Source organism: Lithobates pipiens, unplaced genomic scaffold (assembly GCF_037356315.1).
Source record: "Lithobates pipiens isolate NorthernLeopardFrog02 unplaced genomic scaffold, aLitPip1_a1.2 Scaffold_18, whole genome shotgun sequence".
In the NCBI taxonomy this organism is placed as follows: domain Eukaryota; kingdom Metazoa; phylum Chordata; class Amphibia; order Anura; family Ranidae; genus Lithobates; species Lithobates pipiens.
The window spans coordinates 266999801-267018789 of NW_027507758.1; the positions used below are offsets into that span (position 1 = coordinate 266999801).

The 18989-nt window shown below is 44.4% G+C and overlaps 1 protein-coding gene across 2 annotated transcripts in view; it reads left to right on the top strand.

The window, feature by feature from the left end:
- The window catches only part of ECHDC1 (ethylmalonyl-CoA decarboxylase 1), a 52303-nt gene that overhangs the window by 22032 nt on the left and 11282 nt on the right, over positions 1–18989 (top strand). For both annotated transcript variants that reach the window (XM_077486933.1, XM_077486932.1), the window contains 2 exons: positions 128–270; positions 8612–8664. In XM_077486933.1, coding sequence (XP_077343059.1) covers positions 128–270; positions 8612–8664 — 196 coding nt within the window. The remainder of the gene's footprint in view (positions 1–127; positions 271–8611; positions 8665–18989) is intronic.

An 18989-nucleotide genomic window follows, 5' to 3' on the forward strand; every position in this document is an offset into this window, starting at 1 on the left:
AGAGAAATAATTATTGTTGTACTGTGCACTATAGCCTTGTTTTCACCAGATGTTTATGCATTGTCTTCCTCCAAAGCTCTTCTTGACATACCTAGATTTTGGAACCTATGTTAAATTTTTGTTGCAGGAACAATGATGATAGAATTGATGGAACGGGTTAGTGACTTGGAGAACTGGCAGGAAGGGAAAGGACTTATTGTTTATGGTGCAGAGAACACATTCTGTTCTGGTTCAGACTTAAATGCCGTTAAAGCTATTACCAATTCACAGGTAAGTAAATTGCCATTTTTCAAACTTTTCTTTACTACTAATAGCAGTGGGGGGGGGGGGCTCTGTAGACAGCTCACTCAGACCTGGGAGCTGAGGGTTGGGGAGTGAGAGGAAAGCTGTGGATGACGACGGAGGCATGTCAACTGACCATGGTGATCAGGGCTCAGCAGCCCTGATTACCGTGGTCAGCCCACACAGGGGGACACAGGAACTGGCAAGATCAGCCAGGATTTTTACAGCTTACAAGGGGCAGATTACACAGCACATGCACTGTGCCATTTAACCTGTTATTAGGAAACAGGAGCTCTCTTCTCTTTTTTTTTTTTTTTAGATTACAAACACTAAGACCCCTTTCACACTGAAGGCACTTTACAGGTGTTTTAGCGCTAAAAATGGTGCCTGGAAAGCGCCTGTAAGCTGCCTCCCCTGTCCCCCAGTGTGAAAGCCCGAGTGCTTTCGCATTGGGGAGGTGCACTGGCAGGACGGAAAAAAAAAGTCCTGCAAGCAGCGTCTTTGGGGTGGTGCAGAAGCGGGGTATACACTGCTCCTAAACTGCCCCTGCCATTAAAAGCAATGGGAAGCGCTGCCGAAGTGCTTGCAAAGTGGTTTGGCAGCAGAGCTTTTCGGGTGCTTTTAACCCCTTGTTAACCCCGTCTTTGAGGTTAAAAGCTTACCGCTCCCACCCGCACAGCTAAAACCAGTTGCGATTCACTGCTAACGCTGCCCGTGCCCCAGTGTGAAAGGGGTGTATGTATGAGTTGTATGTAAGTTGGATGTTTGTAACTCAGGGACTGCCTATATTGATGGTTGTATGTTTCCTGTATGTACTATGCTCTTTATTTTAGATATTGATCATTCATTGACACAATCATTTATCTTCCGAGTTAAAAAAAAATTTTTTGCACACGTGCGCAGTACCAACAGTTTGGTTTTTAACAAACAAGAAACACATGAATCTTTCAATGTATCGTCCATTCAACAGGAGTTTTCCAAGCTTTTTCTTAAATTGTTTTGGGTCAAAAACATCACAGCCGATTATCGATTTGTGCCCATTAACTGGACCAAAAATGAACAAACTGTCCAAATGACAGATTTATGAACAATTTTTCGTCTAGTGTATGGGCACCCCAAGTCTAAATCTTGTGTGGGCAGCAATAGAACTGAGTAAGGACATTAGATGCATGTGGACAGACATGTCTGCTTTCATTTTAAAACTATGTGCATTCATAATGAGATATTTTTCTTTGTGTAGTTTCTATGCAAAAATGGCTCTCTGTGATGTTCCTTCTATCTTGTGAATATGAGCACATAAAAATTAGCATAATACTGCTTTGATACACAAAAAGAACTGCATACATATGTGACAAGTATGTATTGCCCATGCATACAGTATATAATTACCAATGTTGCAGTAAAATAAGCGTTTTAATGAAGATAAATATGTTTGAGAGATTTCCCCTCATTCTCGGTCCTGCTGACCATGTTCTATCAGACAGGAAGTAAGCTGGTGAGAGATAATGCAGAGTCTGTAGAAAAACTACTGGCTACAGTTTTCCCTTTATAAAATGAGAAACTAATTCCAAATTGTGATACATTTCTGTGTGAAGCCTTGCTTCACTAGATTCTTGGGGTAGGCAATGTCAAATGTGGGTTATTTTCTAGGCAATGACAGTACACGCAACAGTTCAAGACTGATTTAACCACCTTTCCTGCATTTCTAGGATTAAATAGATTTATGGAAGAATTTTACCATCCACACAGTTTTTAGGCAGCGTTTTCATAGACAGAAAAACCCCCATAAAATACAAAATCCATTTTAGCACGCCTGGCAATTAGTCAGGTCTGTCTTTGTCCAATAAGGACTTATGGACATCGCTGGATCGAGAGGGGGCACATGGACATCGCTGGATCGAGAAGGGGCTCATGGACATCGCTGGATCGAGAAGGGGCTCATGGACATCACTGGATCGAGAGGGGGCTCGTGGACATTGCTGGATCGAGAGGGGGCTCGTGAACATTGCTGGATCGAGAGGGGGCTCATGGACACTGCTGGATCGAGAGGGGGCTCATGGACACTGCTGGATCGAGAGGGGGCTCATGGACACTGCTGGATCGAGATGGGGCTCATGGACATTGCTGGATCGAGAGTTGGCTCATGGACATTGCTGGATCGAGAGGGGGCTCATGGACATTGCTGGATCGAGAGGGGGCTCATGGACATTGCTGGATCGAGATGGGGCTCATGGACATTGCTGGATCGAGATGGGGCTCATGGACATTGCTGGATCGAGAGGGGGCTCATGGACATTGCTGGATCGAGAGGGGGCTCATGGACATTGCTGGATCGAGATGGGGCTCATGGACATTGCTGGATCGAGATGGGGCTCATGGACATTGCTGGATCGAGAGGGGGCTCATGGACATTGCTGGATCGAGATGGGGCTCATGGACATTGCTGGATCGAGATGGGGCTCATGGACATTGCTGGATCGAGATGGGGCTCATGGACATTGCTGGATCGAGAGGGGGCTCATGGACATTGCTGGATCGAGAGGGGGCTCATGGACATTGCTGGATTGAGAGGGGGCTCGGGCTGTGCTGCATATGAAAGGTTTTTTACTTGCATGCATAGAACACATGAAGGTAAAAAACCTTTGTGACTTTACAGCCACTGTGGGTGGCCTTGTTAAAACCACTTAGTTCAACAAACTTGAAATTTTTTTTTTTGGAGAATACAAAACAAGAGCCATCTAAACCAGGGTGAGGGCAGAAAGGTCAGCTGTGCAGAGCCCAGTTCACCAGATTTTGAATGAAAAATTGAAGGGGCCGGGTTAAAAATTGGCATTCGAACACTGATGTGATCCTATCAGGTGCAGTCTCTGTTCAGATATTCAAGTATCCAATGGTGTTGCAGCTGCTTAAAGTGATACTAAAGTATTAAAAAAAAAAAAGTAACAAACAAGTTATACTTACCTGTTCTCTTAATTGATTTTGCACAGAGCAACCCGCATCCTCTTCTTCTCGGGTCCCTCGTCTGCTCTTCTGGCCCCTCCCTTCCTGTCGAATGCCCCCACAGTAAGCAGTTTGCTATGGGGGCAGCCAAGCCTAGCCTCAGCTCCGTGTGTCCATTTAGACATGAAGCCACTGTTTGGCCCTGCCCCCTCCCTCTCTGGATTCACTAACTGACTTTGATTAACAGCAGTGGGAGCCAATGGCACCACTGCTGTGTCTCGGCTGATCAGGAGGGAGAGTCCCAGAGGGCCGACGCACTCGTGCATATCGCTGGATAGAGGTCCGGTTCAGGTAAGTATTTGGGGGGCTGAGGGGACTGCTACACACGGAAAGTTTTTTTTATCTTCATGCATAGAATGCATGAAGAAAAAAAAAACCTTCTGCCTTTACAACCACTTTAAACACAATAGCCAGCAGTTTAGCAGCACTCTGTTTTAGATTGGATGCAGGAACCTATATATTTTTTCTTGTTCAGCCCAAAGACTGAATGAGAGAATTCTATGTATTAGCCTTACTCTTACTCTCACCCTTAGATATTGAAAAACGCCCTGCGAAAGCTATTGCTGTCCTCTAAGAACAGAATTGTGTTAATCAGCATGAGCTTAGGGCAGCATCTGTTGGACCTTTTAGGATTCTCTCACCTATTAATCCTCAAAATATATAAAGCGCATTTGTACCTGTGCCCTTTTACGCAGTTCAAAGCACGTACACTGGTTAGCCATGGTTTTAATTTGTGGTAATTCACATCCATGCAATGTTCTCTTTAATTAGTATAACCACTTGCAAACTTCTACATAGTTACATAGAAGGTGAGGTTGAAAAAAAGACACAAGTCCATCAAGTCCAACCTATGTGTGTGATTATATGTCAGTATTACATGGTATATCCCTGTATGTTGCAGTCATTCAGGTGCTTATCTAATAGTTTCTTGAAACTATCGATGCTCCCCACTGAGACCACCACCTGTGGAAGGGAATTCCACATCCTTGCCACTCTAACAGTAAAGAATCCTCTACGTAGTTTAAGGTTAAATCTATTTTCTTCTAATTTTAATGAGTCTTGTTAAACTCCCTTTTGCGATAAAAGTTTTATCCCTATTGTGGGGGAACCAGTATGGTATTTGTATATTGAAATGGTATCCCCTCTCAAGCGTCTCTTCTCCAGAGAGAATAAGTTCACTGCTCGCAACCTTTCCTCATAACTAATATCCTCCAGACCCATTATTAGCTTTGTTGCCTTTCTTTGTACACGCTCCATTTCCAGTACATCCTTCCTGAGGACTGGTGCCCAGAACTGGACAGCATGCTCCAGGTGCGGCCGGACCAGGGTCTTGTAGAGTGGGAGAATTATTATTTTATCTCTGGAGTTGATCCCTTTTTCATGCTCGCCAATATTCTGTTTGCTTTGTTAGCAGCAACTTGGCATTGCATGCCATTGCTGAGCCTATCATCTACTAGGACCCCCTGGTTCTTTTTGCATCCTAGATTCCCCCAAAGGTTCTCCCCCAGTGTATAGATTGGATTCATGTTTTTGACACCCAAATGCATTTTTACATTTTTCTACATTGAATCTCATTTGCAATGTAGTTTCCCACCTCATTCATTTGTTCAGATCTTTTTGCAAGGTTTCCACATCCTGCTGAGAAGTTATTGCCCTGCCTAGCTTAGTATCCTCTGCAAATACGGAGATTGAAAGGTTTAACCCATCCTCCAGGTCGTTTATGAACAAATTAAATAGGATTGGTCCCAGCACAGAACCCTGGGGGACCCCACTACCCACCACTGACCATTCTGAGTACTACCCATTTATCCCCACCCTCTGTAGCCGGTTTTCAATCCATGTACTCACCCTATGGTCCATGCCAATGGACCTTCATTTGTACAGTAAACGTTTATGGAGAACTGTGTCAACTGCTTTTGAGAAATCCAGCTACACCACGTCTATGGGCTTTCCTTTAGGTGGCAACTCACCTCCTTATAGAAGGTTAGTTTGGCAAGAACGATTCTTCATGAATCCATGCTGATTACTGCTCATGGTACCGCATTACTAAAATCTTGTATATAGTCCCTTACCATCCCCTCTAAGAGTTTACATACTATTGATGTTAGGCTAACTGGTCTGTAATTCCCAGGGATCTATTTTGGGCCCTTTTTAAATATTGTTGCTACATTGGCTTTTCGCCAATCAGCTGGTACCATTCCAGTCAGTAGACTGTCAGTAAAAATTAGAAACAATGGTCTGGCAATTACTTGACTGAGTTCCCTAAGTACCCTCTGGTGCAAGCCATCTGGTCCTTGTGATTTATTAATGTTAAGTTTCCCAAGTCTAATTTTAATTCTGACCTCTGTTAACCATGGAGGTGCTTCCTGTGATGTGTCATGAGGATAAACACTGCAGTTTTGGTTACTGAAGCCCCCCCGATTCCCTTGTGAAGACTGAGGAGAAGAATAAATTCAATACCTTCGCCATCTCCCCATCCTTTGTAACCAGATGTCCTTCCTCATTCTTTATGGGGCCAATATGGTCTGTCCTCCCTTTTTTACTGTTTACATACTTAAAGAATTTCTTGGGATTTTTTTTTTCTCTCCTCCGCTATGTGTCTTTCGTGTTCTATCTTAGCTGTCCTTATTGCATCCTTACATTTCTTGTGGCATTCTTTATAAATTCTGAATGCTGATGATCCCTCAACCTTTTATTTTTTGAAGGCCTTCTCCTTTGCTTTTAATTAGAGTTAAGCCATCCAGGACTTTTGTTCGCACTTTTAAATGTATTACCCAATGGAATGCATTTGCTAATGCCCTTATTTAATATGCTCTTAAAGCAAAACCATCTCTCTGCATTCTTTGTTCCTAAGATTTTATCCCAATTTATGCCTTCTAGTAAGGTTCGTGGTTTAGGGAAGTTGGCTCTTTTGAAATTCAGTGTCTTTGTATTCCCCTTATGTTTCCTATTTGTGTAATTTATACGGAAGCCATTGACCTGTGATCGCTGTTCCCTAAATTTCCACATCCGTGATCAGGTCGGTATTGTTGGTAATCGGTAGATCCAGTAGCGCTCTATTTCTAGTTGGTGCCTCTACCATCTGACCCATAAAATTGTCCTGCAAGACATTTAGGAACTGGCGAGCCTTAGATGTATGCGCGGTTCCCTCCGCCCAGTCTATGTCTGAATAATTAAAATCCCCATTATGATAACACTTCCCATCCTTGCTGCTAATCAAAATTGTGATAGGAGATCTGTCTCCCCTTCCTCCCTCAGGTTAGGGGGCCTATAGCATACTCTCAGTATTATTTTCCCCTTAGCTTCATCCCTTTGGAGCTCTACCCATAAGGATTCCACCTCCTCCCTAGCTCCCTTTGTGAGGTCATCTCTCACATTGACTTGTACATTATTCTTGATTATATAGGCATACCCCTCCCCCCTTTTTTACCCTCTCTATCCTTGCGATAAAGGGAATACCCTTGAATGTTTGCCAGCCAATCATGAGAGCTGTTTAACCAGGTCTCTGAAATTCCTACAAAATCCAAATCCTCCTCGTACAATAGTATCTCTATTCATCTTGTCTGCCATTGGTGAACATGCCACGTAGTTGAGACCGGTCGCATATTATCCTCTTATTGGGTGTTCCGAGATTGCAACTAGGACTTGCTACTATACTTACCTTGGGCTTATGTGCTTTGGTCAACCAATACTACCCTCTAGAATATGTTCCGTGCTGACTATGTCTACCTCTGGACCCTCCCCCAGCATCACCTAGTTTATGTCTGGCTGACATAATATAAAATTAATGAGGTTGGGTTTACTACACTTGACAAAGTAAGCTCATGAGGAGCAAAAAATACCTGTTCATAGTTGAACTGGCTTTTATCACATTGTACACACAGAAAAGAGGAGGATTAACGGAGCTCAGCAGGAACACAAATGCGTATCCTTCAATCTCACATCATTCTCTTTACAAAAACATTTGGTAGAGCTTTGAGTGGAATGTATCCATGAAGAGATTTCTTATGTGCTAGATTCCAGTGCCCCAAAATGATAACTGTATAATTCACATAGTTCTGCTGCACTCATTGCAAGTAATAAAAATGATAGACTTCAGTATAGCATTTGAAACAGTAAATGCTAGCCCTAAAAATAAAATTGTCCTGTGCCATAGCTATAACTTAAAGACCCCTTTCACACAGGCATTCCATCTCTCTGTTTTTCATCCATCCATTGGCGGATGGAAAAAAGACAGCAATGCATTCCTATGGGCAAACGGATGTAAATGGATAAATGATGGCCATGAAAAATAAAGCCTGCCGAACCCAAATGTATCCATTGCTGGCACCGAATGACAGCTCTGCTTCCCCTCCACCTCCAAAGTAAACAAAGGGTTGGGGTAACCCGGTTCAGCGGCTGTCTCTCATCGTGATTGACTGGGGGGTGGGGGCAGGATCTGGGGGCCCCCTGTCAAAGGAGGCTTCCAGACTCAGATAAATCACCCCCCACACACCCACAACCACCAGGCCTGGGTTGTGGGGAAGAGGCCCTATTCCTCATCAACATAGGCATACGGTGCTTTGCCAGGGGGGGACCCTTTGGCAGGCCCCTGAGGTCATGTGGCCCAGTATGGTTAGGGGGGGCACAGTTGTTCCCCCCCACCTTTCTTGGCCTGGATAAGGATCTGGCATAGATTTTGGGGGGAACTAATGCCTTTTTTTTTTTTTTTTTTTTGGTTTGAGGTTCCTCCAAAATCCATACAACCATACCAGGCGTGGATTTGGGGGGGGGGGGGGCGTGTCTGCATGTGTTTTTTTTTTTATTTATTAATGTGGGCTCTTTGGTTTACATTCTGCTGTCAGTGGGGAATCATGGTTGAAGTCATGTTTGAATTGGGAATGAGTCATGTTGTTAAGGACACCATCCAAATTTGATGTAAACTGAATCTGTTTTCTCTTTGAAAAAACGTGATTGAACGGATAACACCCATGTGAAAGGAGCCAAAACCTGCTTGTATTCTGTGTTTACATAAGTTTATGTCATTATTAACTAACAGAGGTTGTCCTATGGTAAGATTGTTTGCAAATCAAACAAAACATTAGCCCATATATGCCTGGATTCAGAAATAATAGAGCGAACATATTAAATTACTTAAATTGTAGAGCCATGATTACTTGCAAAATGCAGTAATCTGCAGCAACCAGTCAGCATTCATGTCTTGCAGTACTGATTACAGTATAGTCAAATCTTATGGCTTGTACTTACCGCTAAATGTTACTTTTTGCAAACTTTAAATGTTGAGGTACAGCTGTTTTTCTTTCTTTCTGTTTTTTTTTTCTTTTTATAGGATGGGATAAAGATGTGTATGTTAATGCAGAACACCCTGACGAGACTGCTGAGGTACTATTCATTGGTTTTGCCTTTGTAATGGTTTCACAGGGTTGCAGTAAAAGGGATTGATCACGTTCAGTAAATAACTATAGTTGGGGGGGGGGGTGTACTTGTAACCCTAAAGGACAACTCCATGAGGTATCATTAAAAAGGACTGCAGGAGGTAACTGTAATGTTTTTATTATTACGTATCTCTGTGAAATCCTTTTCAAGATACAGCTCTCTGCGCTTGGTGCATAGTGGTATAATTATCTGACTCTTTCTGGTCAGCCTCATAAGCCTCTATTGCCCCAACAAATAATAACAAAATAACAATAGACTACCCAAGACTTTGTTCCTTAGGAAACACCAGGCCAGCAAAGGCCAGTGCAGTAAAATGAAAAATTCAGTACATTGCCAAAGCTAGGCAAAACAAATACTTTTAAGCCTGTCAGCTTTTTTGTCTTGCCAGAATGATTGTAGCTGCAACATGTACTGTAACACATAGACCGGGAGATGAAAAGGGGTACCATAAATCACATTCACATCTAAAGTTAAAGTGGTTCTAAAGGCAGAAGTTTTTTTTACCATAATTTATAGAAGAAAAAGGAGATATCCCTTGACACACATTATACATAGCAAACCTCCCTTAAATGCCTTCCATGACACCAGCGCTTAATCATATGTGTGTGTGTGCATGTGGATATATATATATATATATATATATATATATATATATATATATATATATATATAATATAAAATTAGTTCTTCGTTCACTCTTGCTAGGTAGGTGTCCATCATGGGCAGGCAGTTTCTTAACTCCTCAGCATGTTTCGCTGGAATGACCCGCTTCTTCAGGTGGTAAGGGGAGCCAAAGACAAATAAGCAAGATACAAGAAAAATAATAGAAAATACATCTATTAAACTTGTTTGAAACAAAGATTCTCATAACACTTACCAAATCACAAAAGTCCGGCACCAAACAAAGGCAGAATACTGCCGCCAGGTTTTATTGTAACCCCTGCCCTCGAGGTGCTTTTGACACACGCATCTAGATTTGTTTGTTTTATGTTTTTTAGCTCCCCTTACCTCCCAAAGAAGCAGGTCATTCCCATGAAACATGTTGAGGATTTGAGCAACTACCTGCCAATGATGGATACCTACCTAGCAATAGTGAACTAATAACTCTATATAGAGATTGTATTATTATAGGTTGGTGTCAAGGGAGGCATTTAAGGGAGGTTTGCTACATATAATGTGTGTCAAGACATCTCTCCTTTTTCTTTTAAAATTGTGATTTTATGAATTTTGTTACAATAAAATTTATATTTTTATTTATATTGTTGTATTGTGCACCTCAAAAGTCCATCTTTCCCTTGTTTCCAATTTTGGCCATATTAACCACTTGCTGACCAGCTCATGCACATTTACGGCGGCAGCTTGGCTCGTTCCCATGAATCGCTGTACCTGTATGTCAGCTCTTTTAAGAGCCAGAGCAGGCCCACAGCTTCTGCACGGTGGGGGACCCGATGCACTTGGCCGGGTGGCCACGATGTCCACCAGGCCACCCGTGATCGCAAGCACGAGGGCCAGAACGAGGATCTGTGTATGTAAACACACAAATCCCTGCTCTGACAGGGGAGGAGAGACAAATCTGCTGCAAGTAATCGGGAACAGCAATATGTCTCCTCCAGTCAGTCCCATCCCCCAACAGTTAGAAACACTCATGAGGGAACACATGTAACCCCTTGATCATCCCCTAGTGTTAACCCCTTTCCTGCCAGTGACATTTATACACTAATCGGTGGCTATTTTTAGATCTGATCACTGTATAAATGTCAATGGTTCCAAAAAAGTGTCAAAAGTGTCCGATCTGTCCGCCGCAATCCCACTAAAAATCACTGATCACTGCCATTACTAGTAAAAAATAAAAATGCCATAAATCTATCCCCTATTTTGTAGACGCTATAACTTTTGCGCAAACCAATCAATTTACTCTTATTGCGATTCTATTTACTTACCAAAAATATGTAGAAGAATACATATTGGACTAAACTAATGAAGACATTTTTTTTTTTTTACATTTTTGGGGGTATTTATAATATCAAAAAGTGAAAAATATTATTATTATTTTTTTTCAAAATTGTCAGTCTTTTTTTGTTTATAGCGCAAAAAAAGAAGAACCGCAGAGGTGATCAAATACCCTCAAAAGAAAGGTCTATTTGTGGGGAAAAAAGGACATTGATTTTATTTGGGTACAGCATCGCATGAATGGCCAATTGTCAGTTAAAGCAAAAAATGGCCTGGTCATTAAAAAATATTAAAAGCCAGCAGCTATAAATACTATAGCTGCTGACTTTTAATAAATGGACACTCACCTGTCCCGGGTTCCAGCGATGCCAGCAGCCGAGGCCGACCGATCGCTCAGCTCTCGGCTGCTGCCGCCACCATTCTAGGTGAGGGAATCAGGAAGTGAAGCGAATCTGCTTCACTTCCCGGTTCCCTACTGCGCATGCGCGAGTCGCGCAGCGCAATAGGAAATCTCCGCGCTGTCACTGGGACCCGTGTGTGTCCCAGCAGACAGCGCGGCAGGGCAGGAAATGGCGTAGACTCCCAAGGGAGTCTATGCCCGGAAGTGGGTGTAAATACCTGTCTTTGACAGGTATCTCCACCCCCGTCCCCCCTGAAAGGTGTCAATTGTGACACCGGAGGGGGGGAGAGATCCGATCAGCGGAGGTTCCACTTTAGGGTGGAATCCTGCTTTAAGGGAGAAAACTTTCCGGGGTGGTTAACAGGATGTTCTTGCCTTTGGCAGTCTACTCTTTATCTGTCAGAAACCATGAAACAGACTGAGACAGAAGTACAATCAAATCACACTAGTTTATTAATAGAAATAAAAAGGTAAATAGAAAAAAGCGTAGTCAAGCATAGTTCAGTAGCCAGATCAGGTAGTCAGCCAGTCCAAAGTTCATAAACCAGATCGGGTAATCAGCCAGGCCAGAAGTCAGGGATCCAAGGAGAGCAACTGCAAGCAGCATAAGAAGCCAGGAGGGATGTCAGCAAGCCGGTCTTGTAACAAACAGCAGGAGATGCTTCCTTGTGATGTGACCAACGCGAAAGCAAAGGAAACAGTGAGCTGGAAGGCTTTAAATAGGCAGGTCAGACGAGCATCATCGGGAACAGCTGGTAACTGTGGAAAGAGAAGAGAGCTGGCAATTAGCCGACAGCTGAGCGGCCAGCCCAGAGGAGGAAGGGCTAAGCCAGCCCAGACATTATCATATATATAAGGCAATTACCTTAGACAACACAGGATCCTGAATTTTCTCTGTAAAATTAGCCTTGCTATATTAAATTCTTATTGGGTCTCCTTTCACACTGAGGCGGTTTTCAGGCGTTTTAGCTCTAGAAATAGCCTCTAACACCTGAAAACCGACTCCCCGTTAATTTCAGTGTGACTTTTTAAAATGGGGTGGTGCACTTGCGAGACATTCTGAAATGTCCTGCAAGCAGCATCTTTGGGGTGGTTTGGGAGTGGTGTATGCACTGCTCCTAAAATGCCCTGCCCATTGAAATGGGTACCATTGCTGAAGCGTCTGCAAAGCGCTTGGGCAGCACCACAACACGAGCACTCTTAACCCTTTCTTCTGCCGCTAGCAGGGGTTAAAATCTACTGAAAATGCAGCTAAAACGGCGGTAATTCGCCGTTAAGACTAATGGAACTTTACCGCTAACACGGAGCAGCTACAGTGTGAGAAACTAGTGATAGGCATACTGATTCATGGCAGTCAGTCTCCAAAACTTATTTAATTTGTTATAATTAACTGAAGTATTTTCACACGTTCGTGTATGTAGTTCAAAGTGGACCCTGCTCTATAAAAGCTATTTAGCGTGGTCTTTTTTTTTTTTTACCACTTGATCTCTGGAAGATTCGTCCCCTTCATGACCATTTTTTGTGATACAACTGTATTACTTTAACTGAGATTTACGCAGTCATGCAACTCTGTACCCAAATAAAATATGTATTTTTTTCCCCACAAATAAAGCTTTCTTTTGGTGGTATTTGATCACTACTGTGTTTTTTATTTTTTTCTCTATAAATAAAAAGACCGACAATTTTGAAAAAAAAACATTATTTTTTACTTTCTGCTATAAAACATATCCAATAAAAAAATTTAAAAATCAATTTTCTTTATAAATTTAGGCCAATATGTATTCTGCTACATATCTTTGGTTAAAAAAATCCCAATAAGTGTATATTGATTTACCTAAACGTTATAGCGTCTACAAACTATGGGCAATATTTATGGAATTTGTATTTATTTATTATTTTTATTCTAGTAATGGCGGTGATCAGTGACTTATAGTGAGACTGCGATATTGGACACTGACACTTTTGACCCTTTGTGGGAACCAGTGACACTAATACAGTGGCTGGGAAGGGGTTAAACATGTAGGGTAATCAAAGGGTTAACTGCGTGCCTATCCAGCGTTTCTGTGCACTGTGTGTGCTGCTTTTACTAGGGGAAGAGATGGATTTTATTCCTTGCTTTGCAGGAACACAAAATCCATTCCTTCCCCCGTCAGAACAGAGATCAGCCTTGTTTACATGGGCAGATCTCCATTCTGTGTTTTACACACGGTCGATGAGTGCTGGCGGGCATCCAGTGCCCAGCACCCGCAGATCGGCTTCTGCTGTAATTAATCACAGCAGAAGCTGGCCGCTGGTGGTGCATGCCCCCTAGGTAGAAGTGCAGAATGGCGTATATACATATATACACAGTATCTTACAAAAGTGAGTACACCCCTCACATTTTTGTAAATATTTTATTATATTTTTTCATGTGACAACACTGAAGAAATTACACTTTGCTACAATGTAAAGTAGTGAGTGTACAGCTTGTATAACAGTGTAAATTTGCTGTCCCCTCAAAATAACTCAAAACGCAGTCATTAATGTCTAAACCGCTGGCAACAAAAGTATGTACACCCCTAAGTGAAAATGTCCAAATTGGGCCCAAAGTATCAATATTTTGTGTGGCTACCATTATTTTCCAGCACTGCCTTAACTCTCTTGGGCATGGAGTTCACCAGAGCTTCACAGGTTGCCACTGGAGCCCTCTTCCACTCCTTGATGATGACATCACAGAGCTGGTGGAGACCTTGCACCCCTCCACCTTCCATTTGAGGATGCCCCACAGATGCTCAATAGGGTGTAGGTCTGGAGACATGCTTGGCCAGTCCATCGCCTTTACCCTCCGCTTCTTTAGCAAGGCAGTGGTCATCTTGGAGGTGTGTTTGGGGTCGTTATCATGTTGGAATACTACTCTGCGGCCCAGTCTCCGAAGGGAGGGGATCATGCTCTGCTTCAGTATGTCACAGTACATGTTGGCATTCATGGTTCCCTCAATGAACTGTAGCTCCCCACTGGTGGCAGCACTCATGCAGCCCCAGACCTTGACACTCCCACCACTATGCTTGACTGTAGGCAAGACACACTTGTTTTGTATTCCTCACCTGGTTGCTGCCCCACACGCTTGCACCATCTGAACCAAATAAGTTTATCTTGGTCTCATCAGACGACAGGACATGGCTCCAGTAATCCATGTCCTTAGTCTACTTGTCTTCAGCAAACTGTTTGCAGGCTTTCTTGTGCAACATCTTTTTTTTTTAATTGGAAAACCAACTTTATTGAAAAGTGTAATCATGGTACATACATCTGTGCGTGCCAACATGGCCAGAACAATAATACATACATTGTAGTGTCAGTGTGGCATAAAACCAGAGATCCACCGGGGGTAGGACCAGTATTTAGTCCAGAACAGGAGGGAGGAGAAGAGAGAGGGGGGGGAGAAAAAAAAGGGGGGGGAGCAGGAATAAACATATCAAGTACACGTTTCACCATCTGCTAACCATCTACTCCAAACCTTCTCAAACTTTTGCGGACACCCTCTATGTACATATATCAACTTCTGTATGGGAGAGTATCGTTAATTCCATTTTTCCAACACTGGATTGTGGGGGGCTGGGCCTGCAGCCAATTGCGAGCTACTTCTTTTCTTGCCATGAATAGCGTCTCATGTAGAAAGGTGCGAAGGGGCTTATCAGCGTCTAAGTCTGGTATTAGACCAAGCAGGCACATCTTCGGGTCTAAAGTGGCAGGGGAGCCCATTTGGTCATGTAGGAAAGCGAACCACCTGTGTCCAGTACCCTTGCATGGTTGGACAGGACCATAGAAGGTGATAGAGCCTGGTGTGTGACCACATAGTCGGCACCTCGGGTTGTATGAGGGTTTGTAGCGCGCTATCCTCTGAGGAGTCAGATACGTCCTGTGTATAATGTACAACTGCGTAAGGTGGTCTGACAGTTTGGGGGAAACTCTCTTCACATACTCCAAAATCTCATCCCAATCCTCATTGTCAATGGTTCCAACATCCACCTCCCACCCAGTCTTGGCAGTATAGGCCAATGCTGTAGTACTAGGGAGGCGAATGGCAGAGTATAGGGTAGAAATCAGTTTAGCTGGTTCAGTACCTGTGACTGTGTTTACTACAGAGGGGACTGCCAGAGATGGGTTGGAGTCAGTAAACTGTGTTTGTATAGCGTGGACGGAGCTGTAGATACCTGAAGAGAAGGCAATTGGGAAGGGAAAATTCGTCCTTTAGCGCTTGGAATGTTTTAAGTCCCGTAGTGGTCATGATCTGATACAGGTATAGGATCCCATGGCGTATCCACATCTCCGGGTCCGGAATAGACAATAATTCTGGTAGGTGTGTGTTGAACCAGAGGGGGGTGTGGAAGTGAACCTGTGGGGTCCCGAGTTTTAGTAATGCCATCCGCCATACCCTACGGTGATGAGTCAGCATGTCCGCTTTGTGTTGGGAGGGGCGTCTTGACGATGGGGCTCTAAGGCCTGCCTGAAGTGGGGCATGGGCTGGGTCACCCGGGCGCTCACAGAGTAGTGCTTAGTATCTTGGTAGCTCGTCTTTATCAAAATGATAGAAGTGGGACAATTGGGAGGCAAGATAATAGTCCTGAAGATCTGGAACAGGTGATTCCACTCCACGGAGTCGAATGCCTTGGCGGCATCAAGAGCCACCATGACCGAGCCAATTTCATCATGGGACCCCTGGAGGTTCATAAATAGACGGCGTATATTCATAGCTGTGTTTTTTCCTGGCATAAAACCTGTCTGATCAGGATGGATCAGTGACAGAATGACCTGGTTAAGGCGTGAGGCCAAAATCTTAGCTAGTATTTTAATATCTACCTGCAATAAGGAGATGGGTCTATATGATTCCGCATATTTGTGGTCCTTACCCGGCTTGGGGATCACTATAATTTGGGCTTCTCTCATAGAGGGGGGCAGGGTTCCCGAATCAAATATGGATTTATATAGATCGTAGAGTTTAGGGATTAGAATGTCAGAATAGGTGGCATAGAACTCAAGTGGTAGGCCGTCCAGTCCTGGGGCCTTAGATGTGGCCAGTCAGGAGATAGCTCCAGAAATGTCCTCCTTAGTAATGGGGGTCTCGAGGAGCTCAAGCTGGTCGTTAGTCAACCTAGGGAATTTAACCCCTGCTAGGTAGTCTTTGGTGTCTTGGGGAGTGTGTGTGACTCTGGAGGTGTAAAGTGCACGGTAGAATTTCCCAAATTCCTCTGCCACTTGTTGTGGGTCAGTGATTTTGTTCCCTTGAGGGCCGACCAACGTCACCACCACTGGGGGACGAGAGTCTAGGTGGGCAAGATACGCAAGTAGTTTACCCGATCTTTCTCCATGCTCAAATACCCTTTGTTTACAGAAAAAGATGCGTTGTTTAGCTTTCTCAATGTGCAGTTGAGAGACCTGTCGTGCCTGAATCCTAAGGTTATTGGCTGCGCTGGGCGAGGGGTCCCGATGGAACGCCTCCTTTAGCACCTGTAGGTGTTCTGCAGCCTGTTGGACAATAAGGAGAGTAAGGAACGGGCATGGAGCTTAAACATCTCCCACACCATATCATACGTAGCAGAGTTCACGTTGACTGTGAAGTAGTGTTGTAGTTCTGCAGGGATGTCCCCATGGTCCTGCCGAGCGGTTAACCAAAACGGGTTGAGCTGCCATGAGGGAGCCGGGGAGGCCTTCAAGAGCTGGAGCATAATCCAGTAGGGAGCGTGGTCCGAGAGGATTCTCGGAGCAAAGCCCACATCTCCTAGTTTAGGTGTCAGGGACTGTGAGATTAAAATAAAATCGATGCGTGACATCGTGTTGTGACTGGCTGAGAAGCACGAGAAGACCTTGGTATGTGGGTGCCTGTGGCGCCAGGTGTCTACAAGGGCAAAGTCAGTCAGTATGCGGTACAGTCTGGTATGGGCCGGTGGATTAAGGGGGGGTCCAGTGTGCCCATACGGTCCAGAGCGGGAATAAGGGTCATATTAAAGTCCCCCATCCACACTGCCGGAACAGATGTGTAATGTGCCATAAAGGCAAGGCCCTCCTTAATTACTGCTGAGTTGTAAGGGGGAGGGACATAACGGATCCCCCATCCTGATTTTAGCTTGTTAACGGTGGCATGGATAAACACATATCTGCCCTGCTGGTCTGTTTGGAGCAGCACTAGATCAAACGGCACCCTTTTTGCAATCGTGGTATGCCCAACCTATCCAGGGCTTTTTAAGAGAGGCCTGCAGGTGGCCCGTGACATGTGTCTCTACCAATGTAATGATGTCAGCGCGCTGGGACTTGAGAAATGTTAAGACTGCTGTGCGTTTGATCTTATTGCGCAGGCTTCTAACATTCCACTTGAGAAATTTTAAAGAACTCATGGCGGGTATAGGGCATATATGGCAGACCACAAATGGACCAAGACCGGCAGAGCAGATATAGTCACACTTGATAGCATAGAACACATTGACATCCAATATTGATGATATATGTTTTACAGTAGCACAGTACCTTTAGCACTGATAAGCAGTTGTAAATTTGGTGATACATAAAAAACAATAACCGCAACCTCTCCCCCCCCACCCGGTTCACTGCCACCCCAACTCGGCATGGACATAGCACCCCTTAACCAGGTATCAACAGGGGACATCCAACGTAAAAGACCTATTGGAGGCAGGGAACTTGATTGCAAGGGGGCATAGACACCTGTGGTGAACAGTAGAAAAACGGGGAAGAAAAAAAACATTGGTAAATCAGGGGGCAAAAAAGTTAACAAAGGTCCTGGGGGGGGGGGGGGGCACTTCTTCTCTGAGAAGTGCATGGGGTGTAGGTGCCATAACAATGTAATACCATTACAGGTGTGCAGCAGGAGATCCCACCTGCCAACAGGATGGTAAATAAGTTGAGTTAAGTAATCTCAGCACCGTTCGACATGCCATCCTCCACAAACAACTCTCAGGAGGGGTGAGAATGAGGAGCACAAAACAACAGGATCACTCAGGGGTGGTAAGCATGCTATAAAAAACAGCGTTTAACAGGACATAGTTCCCAGGTCTGCCCCCCTGCTCCATTCAAGAACATGTACATAGGATGCACTCGCTCAAGGGCTAGACGTCAGGGTGACAGTGAGCACCCTGGCGGATGCAGGGGGGAGCGAGGAGGAAAATAAAATAAAATAGAGGTGCTCCCAGCTTGTAAAGGATGTGACAGACTCAATCTTGACGATCCCTCTGATCGATCCAAGTGGACGCCATCTCCAGGTCCTCAAAAAAGTGGGTTCGGCCATCACACTCCACGCGGAGCCTCGCAGGGTACAGCATAGCGTATTTAAGGTGTAAAACGCGGAGTCGCCTCTTAACATCCTGGAACCTGGGACGCTGCCGCTGTACCTCATTGGAGAAGTCCAGGAAGACAGCCACATGTGTGTTGGTGTGGGGAATATTTCCCTTCTCCCTGGTCAGGCGGAGGATCTTGTCGCGGTCTCTAAAATTAAGGAATTTTGCTATCCGTGTACGCGGCGGGGCTCCCTTAGGGGGAGGACAGGCAGGGATTCGATGAGCTCTCTCCAGTGCAAACATCACAGAGAATGCGTCTCTGCCAAAGGTGGTTACCAAGAGGTTTTCAAGATAGCTCGCCGGGTCATTGCCCTCGGCATTCTCAGGAAGGCCAATAAAACGGAGATTGCATCTTCGAAGGCGGTTCTCCATATCATCCTGTTTTGCGCTAATCTGTTGTAGCTGGCAGCGCACCTCGTCCCTTGTGTGTTGTAGGGGGTGCAAGATGTCTTCCGAATCTGCCGATATGGGTCTCCGTCTCCGCCACACGGTCCCGCAGAGTAGAGAGGTCCTTGCGGATAAGGGGCACGTCAATTTTGACCTCCTCTATTTTGGTGCTAAGCGTACTCTGACATAAGGCAATAGCCTCAAGCACTTTG